The sequence below is a fragment of the Gigantopelta aegis genome, chromosome 14, assembly GCF_016097555.1.
Source record: "Gigantopelta aegis isolate Gae_Host chromosome 14, Gae_host_genome, whole genome shotgun sequence".
Classification (NCBI taxonomy): Eukaryota; Metazoa; Mollusca; class Gastropoda; order Neomphalida; family Peltospiridae; genus Gigantopelta; species Gigantopelta aegis.
Window position 1 is genome coordinate 388,842 of NC_054712.1, and position 23,061 is coordinate 411,902.

At 36.5% G+C, this 23,061-nt stretch overlaps 1 protein-coding gene and 2 non-coding genes across 3 annotated transcripts in view; 2 read left to right on the forward strand and 1 right to left on the reverse strand.

Annotated features, from left to right (window-relative positions):
• The window catches only part of LOC121388337 (WW domain-containing oxidoreductase-like), a 55,840-nt gene extending 38,831 nt beyond the window's left edge, over positions 1-17,009 (reverse strand). The window contains exons 1-4 of the mRNA XM_041519636.1: positions 16,681-17,009; positions 6,568-6,632; positions 4,378-4,435; positions 3,085-3,233 (exon numbers count right to left, since the gene is read on the reverse strand). Coding sequence (XP_041375570.1) covers positions 3,085-3,233; positions 4,378-4,435; positions 6,568-6,632; positions 16,681-16,784 — 376 coding nt within the window. The 5' untranslated portion in view covers positions 16,785-17,009. The remainder of the gene's footprint in view (positions 1-3,084; positions 3,234-4,377; positions 4,436-6,567; positions 6,633-16,680) is intronic.
• On the forward strand, positions 16,972-17,043 carry Trnaq-uug. Its single transcript has one exon. It is a non-coding gene; the product is annotated as a tRNA-Gln (tRNA).
• A 284-nt stretch (positions 17,044-17,327) lies between these two features.
• Positions 17,328-17,399, forward strand: Trnaq-uug. Its single transcript has one exon. It is a non-coding gene; the product is annotated as a tRNA-Gln (tRNA).
• The last annotated feature ends 5,662 nt before the right edge of the window (positions 17,400-23,061 follow it).

Sequence of the window (23,061 nt, forward strand, 5' to 3'; positions counted from 1 at the left end):
AGGAGGGGAAGGCCTTCATGACTTATTGACTATGAGAGAGAAAACTAAACAAATACTTCAGTCTTACTTCCAAAGTGCTAAGGAAGGTGATGAGGAATCTCAAAAGAGGGCATAACTTGAAACTGCTGCCAGTGTTGCCTCTGTTGTTTTCTTGTCCATGATAGACATATACCCTGGAGACAAAGATGTGTATTCCATCCACACTGGATTACCTTTTTAATCTTGCTTTGAAGCACCATGTAACTCCAATAACAGCATTTGACCAACCTTTATATTGGAAGGCATCCGAAATTATCAGCAATGCATCAAAGAATAGTCACTAGAAAACGATTGTTTTGATGTTCAGCAGTTTTCACACATTTATGAATCTACTTGGAGCAATTGGTACACTGATGGAAGGCACAGGACTCAAAAACATTCTAGAAGTTGTTTATGGTGAAAATGCTGTGATACATAATGCTGACAGGAAAAACTTTCCAGGAATCATTCCGTGGTAATTTTTTTGTGGACAAATGTCTTAACCGCATCATTGTGTCAGACATAATGGATAATGATCCTGTGTTTGCATCACTCGTAAATCAATCCGATGAAATGTACATTTCTTTGTTAGCAATTGTAATGAGTTTGGAATCCATAAGCACATCTGAAATGATAGCCAAAATCTAACCAGAAATGGACAAAAGGAAGACTTAACTTTCTGCTAGGTCAACAACCAGTCAGTTATGATTTGGTTACCAAAGAACGATACAGATTGCTAGAACGTTGGTCAAGGCTGATTGCAAGGGGTCATGGATAATGCACCTGCAAGGTATATCTGACTGTCTGCTGATTTTTGCCGTAGCTGGGCATTTCAAATATCTAAAATCTGACTACCTCTATTTACAAAGTATGAATGAGCTTGAGACAACTCATCCTCTTGTTTTTATGAAGTTTGAACAAGCGTTCAACGTTATTTGACACAGTAATCACTTCTGGGTTGGCCTTGGATCAGACCTGGTGAAAGAGCAGACATTGATGCGATCTCTAAAGAGTACTGACGGCCTGACAAGAGGAAGTGGAATGACAGAAGAACAACATGCATTATGGACAATGACTTTCCCCAATGTATTCTGCAGAATATAATGAAGCAATGCTGGACATACGCCACAAGGGAACAACACAAGGAATCCACTGGAGCAAGAATCAAGAGAGATTTGTCTGATCTAGAGAAAATAAGTTTTAAAATGGTTCCCTGTATGCCATTCTGCACAGACCCAACTTTAAGAAACATATTAAAAGGTGTTGTGGGAAATGATGATGTGAATGTGCATGAATTAAACTCTGTTGGAAAGAAAATCATCACCAAAATTATAGGAAAGCCTGCATACATATACTCATTCAAAAGCATCGATAAAGCCAAAAAATTCCAAAAACTTGTTAATGGTGATTCTGTCCTGAAATCCTTTGCATCCCAGTTTACCTGGCCAGACGAGTGACACGATAGAGAACTTGGGAAGCCAAGCTATGGCTATCCTGTTTGAGGGAGTGTGCATGTGGGGGTGGGGGGGGGGGGTGGGAGTGTCTACAGATTCCTTTGCATCCTTGTGCTATAACATTTTCAATAAAAAGTGGTTACAGCAGAATCGTTTGTTACACCTGAACATCTTCCCCCAACTACATTGTCAACCAAATTCCACTGCCTCAGAGTTTACTACCACTACCAGATCATGGTATGGATTGGAAAGGAAGGTAACATGGATCCTGTAAACTGGGGATGGGAAGCTGAAGACAATCATTTAGTGCCTATAATGTCGACACAGAATGCTGCCCTTGACAATCTCTTGAAGGTGGTCCATGCAACTGCTCAACTGCCTGCAGAACACCCCGTTATAGCTGCAGGGGCTATGGACTACCATGCACAGCTGCTTGCGGGTCATGCCAACTTGAGTCATGTGACAACCCGCATAACCATTTTATGGATGAACAAGAATGCTTGTATGTGGATTACATGTCACAGTTTATCATAACCTCATGTTCATTATTTTTGCAATATAGCATTATTCAAAATGACATTAGAAATGCATATAATGGTATCTTTCAAATAAAATTCAGTGAACTTAAAGGACAATATGTTTTGACATATTGGATGTTTTATAAATGAAATTGGAACTTGATGTCATGATATCATCATATGACATCGCTGTAAGATCAAACATGTTTTTAGAATCCTCATAGTCACTTTCCTAGTCAGGAATAATACATGTAATGGGCTTTTGGTGCACCATGTCCAGGATAAAAAACCCAAAAGGTTGATATATCCGCCATATTGGATTTGACCTAATTTTCCTACTTTCTGATTTTGGTTGATTTTAATAGATTTTTTTTATGTTATTATGTAGACCTCACCATATCTAAAACCAGCAAAAAGCCTTTTGTAGCAATTTTTTGGGGGGTCAAACCATATATTGACTCTACTATATATATATATATATATGAGAGAGAGAGAGAGAGAGAGAGAGAGAGAGAGAGAGAGAGAGAGAGAGAGAGAGAGAGAGAGAGAGAGAGAGAGAGAGAGAGAGAAGAGGGGAGGGAGGGACAGAGTTTTCCAAAAAGCTGCAAGAGTGAAAACATGTGTGTTGGGGTGTCGTTAAACATTCATTCATTCAATACCCAGTGCATCAACCGAATTAACTCATATATATGGTTAACCCATTTATTATAAAGTCAACCTTTAAGGAGAGAGAACAAATGCTGTCAACTTGCTATAACATGCAGTTCTCATCACACAATCAAGTGTCTATAAGTTTAAACTGGCCGCCACGTTAATGACACTTTTCTTATGACTAAATACCTGTACAGGTAGCATAACTTGATATCAGCAGAACGACGAATTAGGATTTACATGCACTTACATGTAAGACAGCACAATACTGTTTATCAAGAACAGTAAAACATAGGAGACATATAAATAAATAAAGTTCATATTATATCACATTAATGAGCTGAGACCTGTCAACCTTTAGTGAAGAGAAAGCAGGAGATGTGTGTCGAATAAGTAGGATATCTTGTAAATGCAGATCACAATTTAACACTGAATGTCAATACACAGCCACGTTAGCTTCAGTTTATTTATGCTTAGAAAAGGAGGATTTCTAGGGACGTCTTCCTGGGCAGAAGACATGATCAAATACCGGGAGTCTCTCATGCAATCTGTGAAGTTTTGTCTCTCACGCAATCCGTGAAGATTGACATATCTGTGCGCAATTGATAAAAATGGAAAACATGTAATGCCTATCCAGCAATTATGATACAGAGGTGTTAGACAAAACTAAAGTCAAAATGTTAATAATTGTACCAAAACATGCACACAATCTTATTAAAAACCCCACTTTAAATAAGTTGAACATTGTGAAGAGTACTGCTAAAGAAATACATGTCCTCTACTGTGCCCAACAATTTCTCTATCTCCGAAATTCAACAGCTATAACTGTGAAAAATGGGTAAATCAGGTCAATATTTTGAGGCATTGCAAAAACAATTCTGAAAAGCAAATATTCATATCTCCTAAGTACAAGAACCATAACTCTGTCAAAAATGGGTAAATCGCCATGAAAGTCAAACTTGATACGTAACAGTACATGATAAAGATATAAACAAAATCTCAAGGCATTCTAAAATCAAAAAATCAGAAAAACTATATGTGGGACAGACAGACAGACAGTGAGACAAAATAACGGAGATGAAACCAGTTGGGGACTAAAAAAATTAAAGTCAAAAGTAAAAAAACAAACACTGTGTATTCAATTTGGTACTGGCAGTATCTAAAACAGATAAAATGCGGTTCAACTAAAGGGAGATAATTAAAAACAAACAGTTATAGGGAATATGTGTACATAATAAAGAGATATAATCCAAGGTAGACAAATATATTATTAATTCTTTACATAGTTTCTGACAGACGGTAAAATGGGTATGCGTGCGTGGTGCCATTCCCTACATTTTTTGCATAGTTTATTTTTTAAATTTAATCTTTTGACAAAATTAATTACTCTTATCATTACTGTATGATTTTCTTAACCCTAACCCTAAATCTAACCCATTTTCCTTCTAGGGGATGGCAGGTGCATGCAACACACACATTGTAAATATTTAATTCCATGGAGCCATACCCAACAATTTCTTTGTGGCAGAAACCCTGCTTTACCAACTCAAAATAAAAAATATCTTCTTAAAAATGTCAGAGGTTATTCATTAACACATGCACATACTCCCCCCTCCCCTCGCTCTCACACACACAGACATACCAAGAAATACTGAAACACACACAAATCACTTCAGAATGACTGAACATTAACATCTTCACCTGGCTATTACTTAGCGAAAAAACATTTAACTTACTCAATATAAACAATATTTCCATCATCCATAACCTTCCTCTCCCAACCGTATGGCAATTCTGAAAAGTCATAAATGAACAAATTACATCAGACATGTGACAAAATAACATGACATAGACAAAGTCTAATTTCTGTCAATTGTTAGGGTAAAAGCTCTTTAAACTATTAAAAGGTAAGATAAAATAAATTAAAAACTATTAAAATTAAGAAAACATTAAGAATTAAAAGCTATTAAAAGTTAACATAAAATCCATTAAAAAAAATTAAAATTAAATTAAAATCCATTAAAAATATTAAAATTAACATAAAATGTATTAAAAACAATTATAATTAACATAAAATAAATTAAAAGCTATTAAATGTAATATAAAATCAAGTAACATTTATTATTTAAAATGAACATAAAATTTATTAAAACTACCGGTATTCAAATAAACACACAATATAAAATAAATATTAAATAATTAAAGTCTCAAAGATACTGTGACCCATTTCCAATGTTTACCTTTTATGATTGCACCATGCATACATGTACATGTAGGTCTATGTTGCTAGCCGAAATGTTAGTTTACCAAGATGTCGATGCTCATCATAGCAGACTGGTGACAACATTCACCCATACATGTACATGTAGGTCTATGTTGCTAGCCGAAATGTTAGTTTACCAAGATGTCGATGCTCATCATAGCAGACTGGTGACAACATTCACCCATACATGTACATGTAGGTCTATGTTGCTAGCCGAAATGTTAGTTTACCAAGATGTCGATGCTCATCATAGCAGACTGGTGACAACATTCACCCATACATGTACATGTAGGTCTATGTTGCTAGCCGAAATGTTAGTTTACCAAGATGTCGACTCAATAGCAGACTGCCATTCACCCATGTACATGTAGGTCTATGTTGCTAGCCGAAATGTTAGTTTACCAAGATGCCAATGCTCATCATAGCAGACTGGTGACAAAATTCACCCATACATGTACATGTAGGTCTATGTTGCTAGCCGAAATGTTAGTTTACCAAGATGTCGATGCTCATCATAGCAGACTGGTGACAACATTCACCCATACATGAACATGTAGGTCTATGTTGCTAGCTGAAATGTTAGTTTACCAAGATGTCAATGCTCATCATAGCAGACTGGTGACAACATTCACCCATACATGTACATGTAGGTCTATGTTGCTAGCCGGAATGTTAGTTTACCAAGATGTCAATGCTCATCATAGCAGACTGGTGACAACATTCACCCAAAATATCAACACACTTCCCTGGCCAGTTTCAATCCCTACCTTTCCCCCATCGAACAAGTCTGGTGTGTGAATGTCAGCCCACCATATTGGCATATTGGGTGAAGAATGGACCAGCTAGGTTTGATATTTAGTAAATCACAGTACTGACATCGGCTCACCTGTAATGTCACATCACCACAATTAGCACAAATGAGTTTAACGTCATGCACTTTAACTAAAATCTTATCACGGTGTTATACTTAGGTATAAAGGTTTTGTTGGTATGTAAGTAAATGACTCATTGACAGCAAAAAAAATATTAACCAGATTAATAGACAGAGGATAATAAACAAGGTACCAATTATTATAAATTTTATGTCCTGAGTAAAATGATTTTCAACTGTCATGAGCTTTAGTGACGTGAAATTATTTCATCTGGGATAACTAATACCGAGTTTGTTATTCCATTTATTTTCTTTCAAAAAGCCTTTATTTTCGATATACACACATCCATACAGAAGCAATGTAAACAACTTTACACCCTGTTCTGAGCAGTGCTACAACTTTATATTTTAATCACGTTCACAGATAATTTTGAAAACCAACGTTCCATATATTCTGTTTTAAAAAATCTATAATGAATTGCATTAAACTGACATTATATATTACATGTTTATATATTACATGTTTAAATGTATTACATGTTTACAAATACTGAAAACAGAAACCCATAAACAAACTCTTTAAACTAATGTCATTTTACCAATGGTTTGTAAGCATGAAATTATCCAATAGTTGTGTACATTACACCAATGCAGAATATTTCTCACTGAGGTAATAATGGTAAATATGGAATGGGTTTAAGACTTGGATAATATGGGCAAGTTACACACCTGTATTATCTGTATAGGATAAATGTATGTCTACATAATACAGTTACATGTTCCTGTAAGTACCTCCAGTTACTTGCTTTTTCTTGCCAGATGATGGATGTACCCACTGTGTGGCCTTCAATTCATGACTGAAACACCAATTAACAGTAAGAAATAAAATGCGCTCCTCTACTGAACAACACATGCATGCATCAATACTGTTAAAAAGCCAAAAACAAGCTATTAACGATCAATCAAAAGCTACCTTGAATTACTAACAAATATTGCTTTTTTCTGTAATAGTTAATACAGGGTAAAAACAGGTCACACTAAGGACATGTATATATTTCGATCTCAAATAGTTAAAATAATGTAATAAACGTGAAAATAAGATCACATTCATTTTGCTCTAACAAGGAAATTCATTGTAGGTACATGTACGATAACTTCCAAATTTGGTATATAATTGTGAATTTTCAGTGCACCTATCTTTTGGGAAGGGTCCTATCTTCGGCCCCACAGAATGCCTCGATAAATCCCCGGCATGAGTCAAAAGTTTGGTTCAGTGAGTTTACCGACACGGTACCGGAAACTATAGTTTGCATGAAATGGAAGGCCTGCCTGTATCATGATGTATGTAAGGAAATTAATGAGTGGACTGACGAACAATCTGGCCACTTTCTTGTAGTTCAATTGAGTCATTGAACTCTTCAGGGTTTTACCAATTTCAGTGTCAATCAAGACTTGCGAACGTTCTGACATTCAGTTCATTCAGGCTCAGGTTAATGGTTGGGGTTAGTGATAGTATTAGCATGCATGCTGGAATGTTCGACTCAGGCTGGAATGTTCGACTCAGGTTAATGGTTGGGGTTAGTGATAGTATTAGCATGCGTGCTGGAATGTTCGACTCACGTTAATGGTTGGGGTTAGTCATAGTATTAGCATGCGTGCTGGAATGTTCGACTCACGTTAATGGTTGGGGTTAGTCATAGTATTAGCATGCGTGCTGGAATGTTCGACTCACGTTAATGGTTGGGGTTAGTCATAGTATTAGCATGCGTGCTGGAATGTTCGACTCACGTTAATGGTTGGGGTTAGTCATAGTATTAGCATGCGTGCTGGAATGTTCGACTCACGTTAATGGTTGGGGTTAGTCATAGTATTAGCATGCGTGCTGGAATGTTCGACTCACGTTAATGGTTGGGGTTAGTCATAGTATTAGCATGCGTGCTGGAATGTTCGACTCACGTTAATGGTTGGGGTTAGTCATAGTATTAGCATGCGTGCTGGAATGTTCGACTCACGTTAATGGTTGGGGTTAGTCATAGTATTAGCATGCGTGCTGGAATGTTCGACTCACGTTAATGGTTGGGGTTAGTGATAGTATTAGCATGCGTGCTGGAATGTTCGACTCACGTTAATGGTTGGGGTTAGTGATAGTATTAGCATGCGTGCTGGAATGTTCGACTCACGTTAATGGTTGGGGTTAGTGATAGTATTAGCATGCGTGCTGGAATGTTCGACTCACGTTAATGGTTGGGGGTTAGTGATAGTATTAGCATGCGTGCTGGAATGTTCGACTCACGTTAATGGTTGGGGTTAGTGATAGTATTAGCATGCGTGCTGGAATGTTCGACTCACGTTAATGGTTGGGGTTAGTCATAGTATTAGCATGCGTGCTGGAATGTTCGGATCGAAGTTTTCCCCGAGGCCTTTGGACTTCACAGAAACAATTGTTTCCGCTACTGTGTTGGTAAAATCACACAACAACAAAAATTTCCCCCATGATTATTATATTGAGTATGACTACTCAACGGAACCTAAAAACAGTTTCTGATGGGAGCAGCCCAACTCGCCCCGCACTGTTTAGTGAACTCACATCATTACCGTTTTATTAATTAAATATACCAATAGTTTAATAATGTGCATTAAATATTGTTGAATATGCACACCAGTCAGATTCCAAAAGCCTTGTTTGATCAACATTATTGTTTGTTTAACATAATAAGAGACAAACTCACAAACGTCATTAAAATAGGCTTGACAGTTCATTCACCATTGTTTATCCGATGTTAGGATCTCCCCAATATACAACCATTTAATAAGTGGTTGCAATAGAGGAGTTTCACTGTAATATTAATAAATAAAATTACACCAAAGTTGTAGACGTCCATTTTTAATTTCGTCACAATTATTTGTGGACAGTAAAGTTTGGGGAGAGTTAATTGTCCAAATACTGAGGCGAGTTGGTTTCGGGGCGAGTTAACCAGCATTCTTTCCGATGGGTTCCCATGATGGGTACCAGACGTTTCGCCCCCAAGCCTGTTCGCCTCCAGTTTGACCTGTTCGCCCCATGTACCAGTTCGCCCCCAACTGTTTGCCTGTTCGCCCCAACTATTTGTCAGTTCGCCCCCAACTTTTAGTCAGTTCGCCCCCAACTCCCAACTGTTTGTTACTTTTAAACAATTATTGTATAGAGTGGTTGCACGTGACGTCACAGATCGGCTGTCCGCCATTTTGGAGACAACGGTTCTTTGTTTTCAATAGTCGAAGCGTGTTATACGAACAGCGATACAATGCCTAAGGTGAAGGGGAACTATTGTAATGTTGAGGGATGTCACAATCGATCACAAACAGACAAAGAAAATAAGAAACATTACTACAGACTACCAGCTGTTATTAGAAACCAAGGGAAAGAATGTGAAAATCTCAGCTCTGACCGACGACGATTGTGGCTTTCAAAGTTGAACCAGAACATGGACGGCAAAAATTTATCAAATGTTCGCATTTGTTCAGAACATTTTATAAATAGTAAGTATATGCAATACTTGTTTAATTTTGGGAAATATACCACCTGGTCCCTACCCCATTATATAATTGATATATATAATATAATAAAGACTCAAAGAGGGAACCTAACCGTACATTTATTATTTTCTTTTTAAAAATTAAATCCAGAAAAAAAGCCCTAGTCATTCACAAGTTAAGAAATATCTTCTTGTCAATTAGAGCTGTACTTGGGGGTTAGTCCTTTTTAAATTATTATTTGAACCCACACCATCTAGTTGTTTTCGGCTAGGTACATAATCCCTACTACATGCACTGGGGCACAACAGAATAATAAACACTTGTTTTTGGAATGATTTCAATTTATTTATTAAAATCCAATGCATATAAATGATATGCATACACATACATAATATGAACAAAGCTGCATGTAGGCCTACACAAAGCACATTAAAACAGTAGCAATGGAAATAGAAAAACACACACACACACCTTTCAGCATAGTAGATAATGTATTTTGAAGTTAAAAAAAGAAACAAAACAATTATATAAAAAAACAATGCACAAGTTCATATACATATTTAACTTGTTATGGCCTATCTTGGACATTCCTGAGTTTGCTGCACTTTTTAAGATGTTATCGACTAACAGACTTTTTAACGATTGTAATTACATATCAAATATATTTTTCTGCATAAAATATTAGTGGCTGTATATTAAACATATTTCTGGTCGTTCTAATATTTGTACTAGGTTAAATTTCATCTTATTTCCTAAAATGTTGTTTTTTCGTAGACCTACAAAATTATGTGAAGACAAAATCCAGTTTGGTCTTCTTACAAATATTAAGACACCAGAATTAATCATATAAATATTTTATTACAATGCAGCAAACTCAGGAATGTCCCTTTAACATCCCCTGCTCATCAGGGCAAATACATTTTCTTTTTTAACCTGGCCACTCTTAGTTTTTATAATTTTTTTGTGCCATACTCTACATATCCTAAAATTAGTGTTGGGAATCAGTTTATACCAACCGATCAACTTTTAATTATGTTATGAACTCAAGAATTTGGACATGTATACTAGTGTTCACCAGGACAGACCCAACAAATTGCAAATTTTACATTTAATATTACTTTTCTTTATATACATATGAAAACACCAACACCATCATATAAAATGGAGGATAAATTAGTTATTTAGTGTTTTCTAAAAAAAAAAACCCTGCCATGGCAAGACTAAAACACTTTTGGGGCAGTTTCACCATTTTCAGTGCACATGTTTTGGTTGATTAAAGATGAAAAAAAAAGATTAATTGAAATAAAAATAAATGTAATTAATGTGCTTGCTCCAATAAATTAATGGCAAATTTTATTAATTAATAATACACTTTTGAAGTGTTTTATAAAGGCAGTTTTAGAATTAATTATTGAAAAAGGCTTGTTTAATCTCAATTTTTTGTGCATGTATTAATAACATAATATATTTTCAGAAAAAAAGGCTGAATTGTACCAAAAAAACAGTCCAGACTGGATACCAACAGTTGATATGTCGAAAGCAGCAACGGAAAAAACCAGATTCAAAGTCACCTGCTGCTAACAAACGGTACCAGAGAAAAGTTGACAGAGCAGAGAAATGTGATGCAGCTAACACTTTGCTAGAACTAAACACAATGTTTGAAACAGATGCACATGATGATTCAGATTGTGTTTCGGATGCTGAAACAGGTACTGCTATTCAGACCGATATTGACCAGCCACTCTTTTCAGCCATGCATGAAGAATTACAGTCACTTAGGACTGAAAATGTAACATTAAGTCGACAAATCTGTAGTGCATCATCACAGTTCAAGGTATTTGAATTCGAAGGAGATGATGAAAAAGTCAAGTACTTTACAGGCCTGCCGAAATTTACACTGTTAATTTCCATTTTCCATTTCTTGGAATCATGTTTGCCAATGAAGCAGTCTTTGGATAAATTTCAGATTTTGATCTTATGTTTAATGCGTTTACGATTGAATTTGTCTTTACAGTTACTGGCCTATCAGTTTAATGTGTCACAAAGCACAGTTGCTAGATACTTTGCAGAAACAATTTCTGTGATGTACATAAAAATTAAGCCCCTTGTTTCTTGGCCAGAACGTGATGAATTAATTAAAACAATGCCAATGCAATTTCGTAAAAATTTTGGTACTAAGGTAGCAATCATCATTTTGAAATTTTTATTGATAGACCTTCAAATGTACTAGCAAGAGCCCAAACCTGGTCGAGCTATAAACATCATAACACTGCAAAATATTTAATTGGCATCACCCCACAAGGGTCCATATCATTCATATCATTAGGATGGGGAGGTCGTGTAAGCGATAAATATATCACTGAAAACTGTTCCTTTCTGTCACATGTTTTGCCTGGTGACATCATTATGGCAGATCGAGGTTTTGATATATCTGACACACTAGGGAGTGTATGTGCTGAAGCACGAATACCAGCATTCACAAAAGGAAAAAGCCAACTGTCACCACTAGATGTTGAAAGTACCCGGAAACTGGCCAGTAATCGAATACATGTGGAACGTGTAATTGGAATGGTTCGCCAAAAATACACCATTCTTAGTGCTACACTTCCAATTGAATTTCTGATCACTAAAGAAGGAGAAAGAGTTGCCCAGTTAGACAAAATGGTTCACATATGCTGTGCTCTTGTAAACTTGTGTCCATCAGTTGTAGATTTTAACTGAGTATATGAACAGACATAGACTATAACATTACAAGTGACCGACATACCATATTTGTGAAAAACTATGTACATGTCTGTAGTAATTTATAACATTTATTTGTAAAATATATGTAATCTGATAAATAAGTCATATTTACTATTGTACATATTTTATGCCATTAGACATTGTTATTATGCTTTAGATATATATGATTATGAATATTGTCCAATGCCCATCTTGTTTAGGAGAGCACTTATATAGGCTCTGCCTGTTGTGCAATCCTTTTGATTCTTTTTTGATCAATAAAATATCTCAAAACAAAACAAATTTACTGTCAAATGTTCCATGACGTTTTCACTGAAACAGGGTTCGAAACTGACATGGAGCAATATGCAATAACCACTCAAAATACACAATATGCTGACCGGCAGTACATCATGTACTGAAAAGTAAAAGTAAATTTTAATTTTCTAATATTTGCTTCTTATATCACACAATGAATTTCGAGCCTTGCTGTTGAGTGGCAGCTAGTGCTCTTTTATATATGTACTTTAACCAGACTGGACAATACAGCACTAGTTGGGATATGGTACAAGTGAACAAAATGTGTAAGGTATATTTGTATATTCGGATTCTTTTGTCTTAGTGAATTTTTTTTAACAAATTGAGGCAATTTCCGACATTCTCTGCAAAACCATTTCCCCCTGGGCGCTTTCTCCATTCCAATACACAGATAATGAAACCACTGAATGTCACAATTTTCGTTGTCACAGCAGATCATGAACCCAGATTCAACTTGATCACAGTAGCACCACGTTTCCTCAGATGTACTGCATTGACCCTGTGTGTCAGTTGTTGTATTTGATGGTATTAAAGCATTGTCTGTCGTCATTCTTGAATAGTATTTACCCACCAGTTCAGGTAAAATTGCCCTCTGAAATAGACAGTGTGTTTTGCTACAAATAACCTGCCACAACTCTGGATCAAAAGTGATCAGTTCCACATGCAAATCGCATTTTGTCCATACAACAAAAAAACATGTCCCCAATGATGTTACTCCCAACTGAGTCTGTACCTGGTAGAAGTATGCATGATCTCTCTTCAGTTGTATAATGCCATTGTCTTTTTTCCTAAGAAGAACTTTGGGTCACAGCATTTGTCCAAGGAATTCTCTCGGACTGAAAATGGACATTTTATTTCTAAACAGAACTTCCCACAACAGTCACAGGATACTACCCCATCAGGTGAAGCTCCAAGGTGTGGGAAGTCGGTGCTAATAATAAAACCACTATCCTCGATTTTCAAATTTTCGTGAAATGGGGCCATTTTCTCAAGAAGGTCTGCCTTTGCAGTTTTTTCATGCTTGCATCCCCACCGAGTAGCTTCGTTAGAAAATGTTGACGATTCTGGATAACATATGGTCTTCACCAGGCTTTTAGCTGGATTCAAAACATTGGTGTTGCATGCCGACTTGGCATTTGATGCCGTTATCCTTCCTGCCCTGAATCGATACCACAGTTTTGATTGAGACTGCGTACGGGTGGCAATCTCTACTTCCTTTGCTTGGTCAGGACTTGTTTGTACTTTGATATTAACACAGAGTTCGAGTAACTTTGTATACTCCATGTTCATACAGCTGTCATCTTTCAAGTCGGTTAACATCTGGGGAAACGATGATGTTATAGGTTTTGGAATATACCAGTTTGAGTATGGCTCAATTGTAGCCAACAGAACTGGTTTTGTTCCTGTCGAGTGCAGTTCTTTGAAGAGGGTGTCCAGTTCATGTGGTGACGGTGGAAGAAGCTTTGAACAAACCGCAGAAGTTGATGCCTGTGGAGTATCATATATCTGATCAATATTGTCATCTAATTTTCTTTTTAAACCTTTTGCAGAGGTAAAATTAATGTCGGTAAGCTGGCTATACGGCACATTTTTTATGGCTGCTGGCAACATCCAGTAGGCAGGCCTTACAGTCACAGTTGCTGAATTCCGTATCCGTACAGTGGCCTCTATGGAAAACAGCAGAGCCGCAATATGGGTACACACTTCTCCGAGGCCGGCCATGCATGTACAATGGGTGCCCTTGACAACACCATCTTTATGTGAAATTACCCATGGTCGCAGCGGTTTTCCCCTCAATCTTTGTGAATGAAGAACCTAAATGAAATAAATATTGTTAATTGCACATTTAGGACCTATATTTGCTTTAAGGCCTAATTTAAAATATAAAAAAATTCTGCAATCACATATGCTCGGAAATTGATATAAGTGGCTACAACAGTTAATCTTCAGCTAATAAAATATTCCTTTAAATAAATAAATTTTTAATAAGTTTCAAGGAATTACTCTACATATCTGAAATATGGCTAACCCAAAATATGTTCTAGTATGAGCCCTGATAAAAACAAACTTGTTGTGAAAGTCAAATTCTTACGTTCAAGCCCTTCTCTATATATCAGGGCTCGAACTTAAAAATGTTTCACCTACAGCAATTTTTAAACAAAATAAATTAAAAACATTGTCATGGATGACAACAATTTTTAGACTAAAATGTTATTTTTCTGTATGTAGTAAAATTTATAAAATTGCAACTTGGGTGCAATAATACCCAAAGAACAGCCACAAGATTTGTAGCCAAACCTCAAGAACGTTTTTTTTAAAAGAAGTTTGTTTTGTTTAATGACACCACTAGAGCATATTGATTAATTAATCATTGTCTATTGGGTGTCAAACATTTGGTAATTATGACTTGTAGTCATCAGAGGAAAGCTGCTACATTTTTTCCTAATGCAGCAAGGGATCTTTTATATCCACGGAGGCTTGCATTACCTATTTACCACATTGTGTACGAGCGAGTGGACGAATCGTCCGTGGACGAATCATCCGCATGATAATGAATACAAACAGTTAATAAAAACTGGATAGTAATGTTGAATTCTAACTCTATTTTACTTTTTTGGTTATAGTATACACAAAATAATGTTAAGAAACGATTACAATGTCAAAGAAATAACTATTAATATGTTTGAAAAAAATGCAGTCATCGAGTGGACGAATTGTCCGAGGTGAGTGGACGAATTGTCCGGTGGATGAATCATCCACGGACGAATTGTCCAGTGGACGAATCGACTGGAAAGCCATACATACATACAGGGATTCTAGAATATAGTAGCCCCACTCCCATGGCTAGTGATATTCAATGTTGGGCTAGTAAATAGCTACTATTGCCAGCTAGTGAGAAGAAAAAAAAGTCAAATGTTGCAGCCAAGTCTTAGTTTGTAAATATGACTATTCTGCCCCCACCCAACCCCTAATGTTAATGTTTTTAAAGCTCTATCTCCCTCTTTAGGTGACATATCTGATTATTACAATTATTTAGTAAAACTGTAGTAACTTAAAAAGTAAAGCAGGGTTTGTGAATTTTTAAATGTGGCTAGTAAAAATATTTTAATCACTTATCCCATGGCTAGTGGATTTTATAAAAATTCTAGAAGCCATGTATGTATCTTATCTCTCTCTCGGAAAAATATCCGCCCGGTCCCCCCCTCCCTAACCCTAACCCTAACCCTAACTAAAAATAATAATGGAGGGGACCGGGCGGATATTATACCCGCCTACATGCATATATATCCATGTGGTTCTTACCTTTGCAGTTACTAAAACTTGTTCTTCAAATCCGATGGCAGTTCTCTCTCTAACCCATCCACATACAAATTGGTTGTAGGCGTCGAGTCCTTTATAACTTTTCAAATCATCAGCAGTGTATGCACTTGGAGTAAATAAAAGATAATTCACAATGTCCATGTATGTTATACCTGGCAAAATGTCCACATTGTCTGACCAATTCTTTAGTTCATACGGATCATTACCATCAATTAATTTTAGTTTGTTGTCGTACCTAAGCCGTACAGACGTGTCCAGTGTATCCCTATAAGATAAGCAGTCTTTGTTCGATTTAGCCATTGTCCGATTTATTACAAAAGTATCACATATTTACGATTTCTTGATTCTTGTCCGTTTAGCACATGTAAAAGTAAGGTTTGGTTGTCTTCACAATGGCCGACCGAACTGCATCACGGGAAAAATATTGCATAACTGGGATCACTCTATTGTTTCTTTAGAGGCATGTTAAAGTGTGTGTGTGTATTTCTTTTCTTAGAGGGGAGGGATTGTTGTCTTTCCACGATTTAGACGAATCATGAGTCAGTCTGGGCACCGATGATATAACTTGGTGTGTGTGTGTGTTTCATAAAATTAAAAAGAGCACTTTTACACATGTGACATATAAACCACATCATCAACATTTATTAAAACATCCATTCCTGTCAGAAATAGGATGTTATAATATATACCTTTGTGGGGGCGAACTAGTTATGGACGTGGGAGCGAACTAACATCCTTTTGGGGGGCAAACTGACTGGGGGCGAAACGTCATGGACTCCCCATGATGATCATGAATCATGATCACAAGGCACCGAACTGAAAAAGCCTTTCCCATAAATTTGAAATCCTATGGCCAGTTTCCCTTGGCACAATCGAGAAATATGACAGAATAGTTGCTGGACAAAAGCACGTTGCATTACAGCGTTACCCACTGGTTGTTGTTTGCGGTGGATACCACCTAGAACGACATTTGCATCTCCACGGTAATATGTTAATAATCGGTACTTTACATGTCACACCACCTACTTTGCATAATAGACTTTCCCTTCGATTGTAACTCGTTCTTCCCACCCTGGTGGCAGTTCATCCTCACTATCTGTGTCCAGTATTTCCGATGCCGTTAGAGCCATACACAATATTTGAGTTCAATAATAATTTCTTAAAAACGATCTTTAATCTGTCGTAGACTGTTATCGCTTTATATTATGTTAATTACTATTATTAACAATGAAGCGTATCAAAATAACACAACAGTAAACGGAATAGCAAACTCGCCATTTATTAAATACGCTAAAAGCTTTCCCGCCTATTGTAGTTGGTCCCATGGTGTAATGGTTAGCACTCTGGACTTTGAATCCAGTGATCCGAGTTCAAATCTCGGTGGGACCTTTTTTTTTTTCTCTCTCTCTGTTTTTTTTAGAATTTTTTTTTTTTTTTTTTAATTTTTTTTTCGTACCTTAGTAACCTTATAGTTATTTTATCTTTTCTTTTTCACATTATTATTATTATTATTATCGTTATTATTATTATATATTAATATTACTATCTCCGTGGTTTTTCTTCTTTTTTTTCTTTTTATATACATATACTTATTTTCCTCAGAGTGAAATAACCAAAAAAGAAATAATATGTGAATTTTATACCCTGCTTATAATGAACAAACTTAAATTGTCGGTCCCATGGTGCAATGGTTAGCACTCTGGTCTTTGAATCCAGTGATCCGAGTTCAAATCTCGGTGGGACCTATCGCATATTATATTTACTTCTTTTTTAACAATAGGAAAAACTTCTTGTACTGAATTAAAGGAACTGAAAATCAGTTTTCAACCCTAGCAAGACATCCGTTTGTTCCCATCCTCTTACACAACAAAATAAAAGATATTTAGCTGTTTCCTGTTTAAAAGTACACTTAACGTGTTTTAAATATAAAACAAAGGCTAAATATATTTCACCGAATTATTACATATTTCATATGGCCCTTGGCAGAACTAATAAATGTATACATAAGAATATATTTTAGACAAAAATCAATATTGCCATATTATAAATCATTATGATGTCCACAAATGCATTGAGTGTAACTTTAGCATTGTTTCTAGTTTCATATAGTGTTGATAGTATAGTATAGTATAGTATAGTATAGTATAGTATAGTATAGTATAGTATAGTATAGTATAGCCATGATGCCCTTCAGACTTTGCCCCCGAATGACGTCATTTGACCTACAATGTCATGGTGCGTCACACTTATTATTTCAAGAAGGCAGCATTATTTCTGGTATAGATGGCGCTGTTACGGTGGGAAATCTGAAAATACAAATGTTGACACGCAACGTCAAAGTCGACGCACGATGCATTTTACTTGGATGCAGGAAATTACATTTCAGGACATATATCTAGCTTTTAAAATTTCACGGAAGAGCATACCCCCCGAACCCCCTAAAAACTTGCCCCCAATGTCTACTTGCTTCCGCCGTGCCTGTATAGCCTATATCTTTTGGCCTTAAAGGCGATTCATTTTACTTGAAATGAAACTGTACTAGTACAATGCAGTTAGTTTTACAATATTGTATTGTACCCCGATCCTTTTCTACTCTAACCTGTTCTCTTACAAGTTGTTTATATAGAGAATACTGCACGAGAGGTCGTTAGATACCATTGACCTAACAAGGTGTTCATATAGAGAATACCACACGGCAGGTTGTTAGATACCATTGACCTAACACGGTGTTCATATAGAGAATACCACACGACAGGTCGTTAGATACCTTTCACCTAACAAGGTGTTCATATAGAGAATACCACACGACAGGTCGTTAGATACCATTCACCTAACAAGGTGTTCATATAGAGAATACTACACGAGAGGTCATTAGATACCATTTACCTAACAAGTTGTTTATAATACGTACGGTGTTGAACGATTGAAAACGAGCTGGACACGTTTTTAAACAACGAGTTGTAAGATAAATTATATTGAACGGACGCGGATGTAGTACTCTATTTCCCAAACAGCTCAATATCCATGGTTAAAGTACACTTAAACGTCTTCTGAAACAAAAACTCATACCTGCAGCGTATCAATCGACATAAACACCACGGATATAAATGCTACCACCCGTCACCCTTAAAGTGAATCAGAAACAAAATTAGGAGTGAAGCCGCTCATTTCAGAGATAACGGGTAGCGTCTATGACTACCCTAGTTCCGCACACAAATTGACTACTTTTTTTTACAGGTACCCCAAACATGTTCCAAGCACAAGGCTACTCGACACAGTGATACTAGATGAAATAAAATTGCAGACATGTTTTGCCCTGAGGGAGGGGGGGGGGGGGGGAGGCGGTCGGGACCAGCGGGGCGCCCGGCCGATGTTGTACAAATCGCCCGGGATCCGTGAGGGGGCCGTGAGGCAATCGTAGGGTGGCCAAGAGGGGCCTGTGAAAATCCCACAGCGCCCGGCGGATTTTTTTTCCAATAATTTTCGTCAAAATATTCAGGCGGCCGCCAGATCACCGGTCGGTTTCCAGCAGGCCGCCGGGCGGGGCCCTAGGGATTGCCACGACCTAAAATCGCGCTTGGAAAATCGCAGATTTGGGAGTCAGGTTTTCACGCCCTTTTTGGCCTGTTTTAAGAGTCGCGGTAGTACTGATATGTGAGGGCCGCTTTAGTGATGTAACAACAATTTGAACTTAATTTCAGAGTAACTAATGACACGTGACTTCACTAAGATGCTCAAAATGCATAACATATGCATAGCTAGCATCCCATTTGGTGAATCTACAGACCGACACGTGACCTATACGTACTTCCGTTCGCGTCTTACGACCATTCCAGACAAATCAGTTGAAGAAACATTGTGAAAAAATGTGGTTATTTAATTTTTAATAAACTAGGTTTTATAACTCACATGGTCTACAATAAACGATTTTATAAACATGGGCTATAATAGTACATTGAAAACTGTTATGGCACTCTTCTGACGTCACTAGTGTTGCTATAGTAGCTGCAAGCTTGCGACAGTCGCGGCTGTGATATTGGCATCATTATACGTCACGGCTATTTCTCGTTCCAGCCAGTGCACCACGACTGGCATATCAAAGGCCGTGGTATGTACGACCCTGTCAGTGGGATGGTGCATATAAAATATCCCTTGCTGCTAATCGAAAAGAGTAGCCAATGAAGTGGTTTCCTCTCTCAATATCTGTGTGGTCCTTAACCATATGTCTGACGCCATATAACCGTAAATGAAATGTGTTGAGTGCGTCATTAAATAAAACATTTCCTTACTTCATTATACGTCACTGTAACTGATATCGCTGAATGTTATTACTATCGACTGTGAAGCAATTACCACATAATATAATAATAGACACTTTGTGGGATAATAAATCAGTTGTAACATTCGCCGGGGTGTCATTCGACATGTATGAAACGTTTGGATATTGTATATATATTCACACACACACACACACACACACACACACACACACACACACACACAAACATGCAAGCACGCACACACACACACACGCACGCACACATACACACTATATAAAATCATTACTGAATGTAGTAATAATTAGTGTGATATACGTGTGTCTGCATGAAAAAAACGATAACCCTACTCAGTACTGAATGTGGCAAATATCCACAAAGTAACAGAGTTTGAAATGTTAAAATTACAGTCCCCATACTTTATAAAATGCCATATTCAGTAGGGTTATACACATACATACATGCATATTTTGTAAAAAAAAAATTTAATATGTGTGTGTTTGTTTCTTTGTTTCACTTGTCGACAGCGCGACCTGCTAATCCACAAGTCTGTGAATCTCGTAAATCTCGTCAAGGAGAGATGTGTCTCATATTCCTTGTGATCGCCTTTGTCTTGGCATCAGGGGCGATAACCACATCGCTCATTATCTGGCAATCTGACGAAGATGTCTCCTCACTGGGCCCAGTGAAGGTGGGCTCGCTCAACATCCCCGATCCTCCGTACTTCAGTATGTCTGACAGGATGCTACGAACGTACGATTCTAGTAACAAGGCGCCAGTTAAAGACTCACTGGAGAGTTTGTTCACACGTCATTTGAAGACGAACTGGGGAACATACTTGAAGAGCAAGGGAGCGAAAACTACCAGGAGGAATAGGACCCAAGGAAGAAACGCTTCCGGTTTCACTGTAACCAGTAGGCAAAATGTTAACACTGTCGGAAGTAGGAATTGATTTGGTTCAAGAGAACCTACTTTATAATTTGGGTGCCCCACTCCATTGACCTGCCTTGTGGCAAGTCAAATCACCATGGCGACTAGAGGACACTGAAGTAAAACATACCACTCTTCCAAAAAGTTTGTTTTGTTTAACGAAACCACTAGAGCACATTAATTTATTAATCATGAACTATTGGATGTGAAACATTTGGTAATTTTGACATATAGCCTTTTCACTATATTTTTCGATTAATAGCAAATGGTCTTTTATATGCGCCATCATAAGTGTGTGTGATGGCGCATATAAAAGATGCTTTGCTATTAACTGAAAAATGTCACAGACAGGATAGCATGTACCACAGCCTTTGATATACCAGTCGTGGTGTACTGGCAGGAACGAGAAATAGCTGAATGGGCTCACCGACGGGGATCAATCCAAAACCGACCGCGCATCAAGCGAGCACGTTGCCAGTGGGCTAGATTCCGCCTCAACACCACTGTTTCAACTGGCGTTGATTGAAAAACAGGGTGGGAATAATTAGTATTATGGTCCTACATTTTACACAGATTGAACATTTTTAAATGTCGACTGAACATGCGAGCACAAAGAGCATTGCGTTATGCGGTTTCAGATAAGTACATATATGGCCGTCGGCAGTAGAGATGTGTTTCATTCAACAATTCAGCACAGGAATGGACTGAAAGCGGAAATACGAAACTGAAAAAATTTCATCTTTAAAAAACCCCCAGTAACCATGGAAATGTACAAAGACTTAGTGTCTTCATTCCAGTGATGCGAAAATGGAAAGAAAGTGTTTTATCTACTATATTAAGACATATCTGTAGTACTGGTCTGACTGTGGATTCCCTGTGTAACGGTGCAAATTGCAGTACTTTGAAAGCACTCATCAGTTTGGGTTTTAATGTCAGTTTTATAACCAGCAAAGACAAACATTTTTAACATCTCTTAACAGTTTTGAACACATTAAACAAATTGGTATTAAACGATCGAGACAAGTTAAATGACGATAACAATAAACAAATACTTGAGCATGTTCACAAATACATTAAACAGACACAACAATTGGACTAACATAACGTTATCTCATGATGCGGAATCCTTTATTAGTTGTTACTATTATTATCTCATGGTGCGGAATCCTTTATTAGTTGTTACTATTATTATCTCGTGGTGTGGAATCATTTATTAGTTGTTACTATTATTATCTCATGTTGTGGAAACCTTTATTAGTTGTTACTATTATTATCTCATGATGCGGAATCCTTATTAGTTGTTACTATTATTATCTCATGGAGAGGAATCATTTAATAATAATTATTATTAGTTGTTACTATTATTATCTCGTGGAGCGGAATCATTTAATAATAATTATTATTAGTTGTTACTATTATTATCTCATGTTGCGGAATCCTTTAATAATAATAATTATTAGTTGTTACTATTATTATGTCATGGAGCGGAATCCTTTAATAATAATAATTATTATTAGTTGTTACTATTATTATCTCATGGTGCGGAAACCTTTATTAGTTGTTACTATTATTATCTCATGATGCGGAATCCTTATTAGTTGTTACTATTATTATCTCATGGAGAGGAATCATTTAATAATAATTATTATTAGTTGTTACTATTATTATCTCGTGGAGCGGAATCATTTAATAATAATAATTATTAGTTGTTACTATTATTATCTCATGTTGCGGAATCCTTTAATAATAATTATTATTAGTTGTTACTATTATTATCTCATGTTGCGGAATCCTTTAATAATAATAATTATTAGTTGTTACTATTATTATGTCATGGAGCGGAATCCTTTAATAATAATAATTATTATTAGTTGTTACTATTATTATCTCGTGGTGTGGAATCATTTATTAGTTGTTACTATTATTATCTCATGTTGTGGAAACCTTTATTAGTTGTTACTATTATTATCTCATGATGCGGAATCCTTATTAGTTGTTACTATTATTATCTCATGGAGAGGAATCATTTAATAATTATTATTATTAGTTGTTACTATTATTATCTCGTGGAGCGGAATCATTTAATAATAATTATTATTAGTTGTTACTATTATTATCTCATGTTGCGGAATCCTTTAATAATAATAATTATTAGTTGTTACTATTATTATGTAATGGAGCGGAATCCTTTAATAATAAT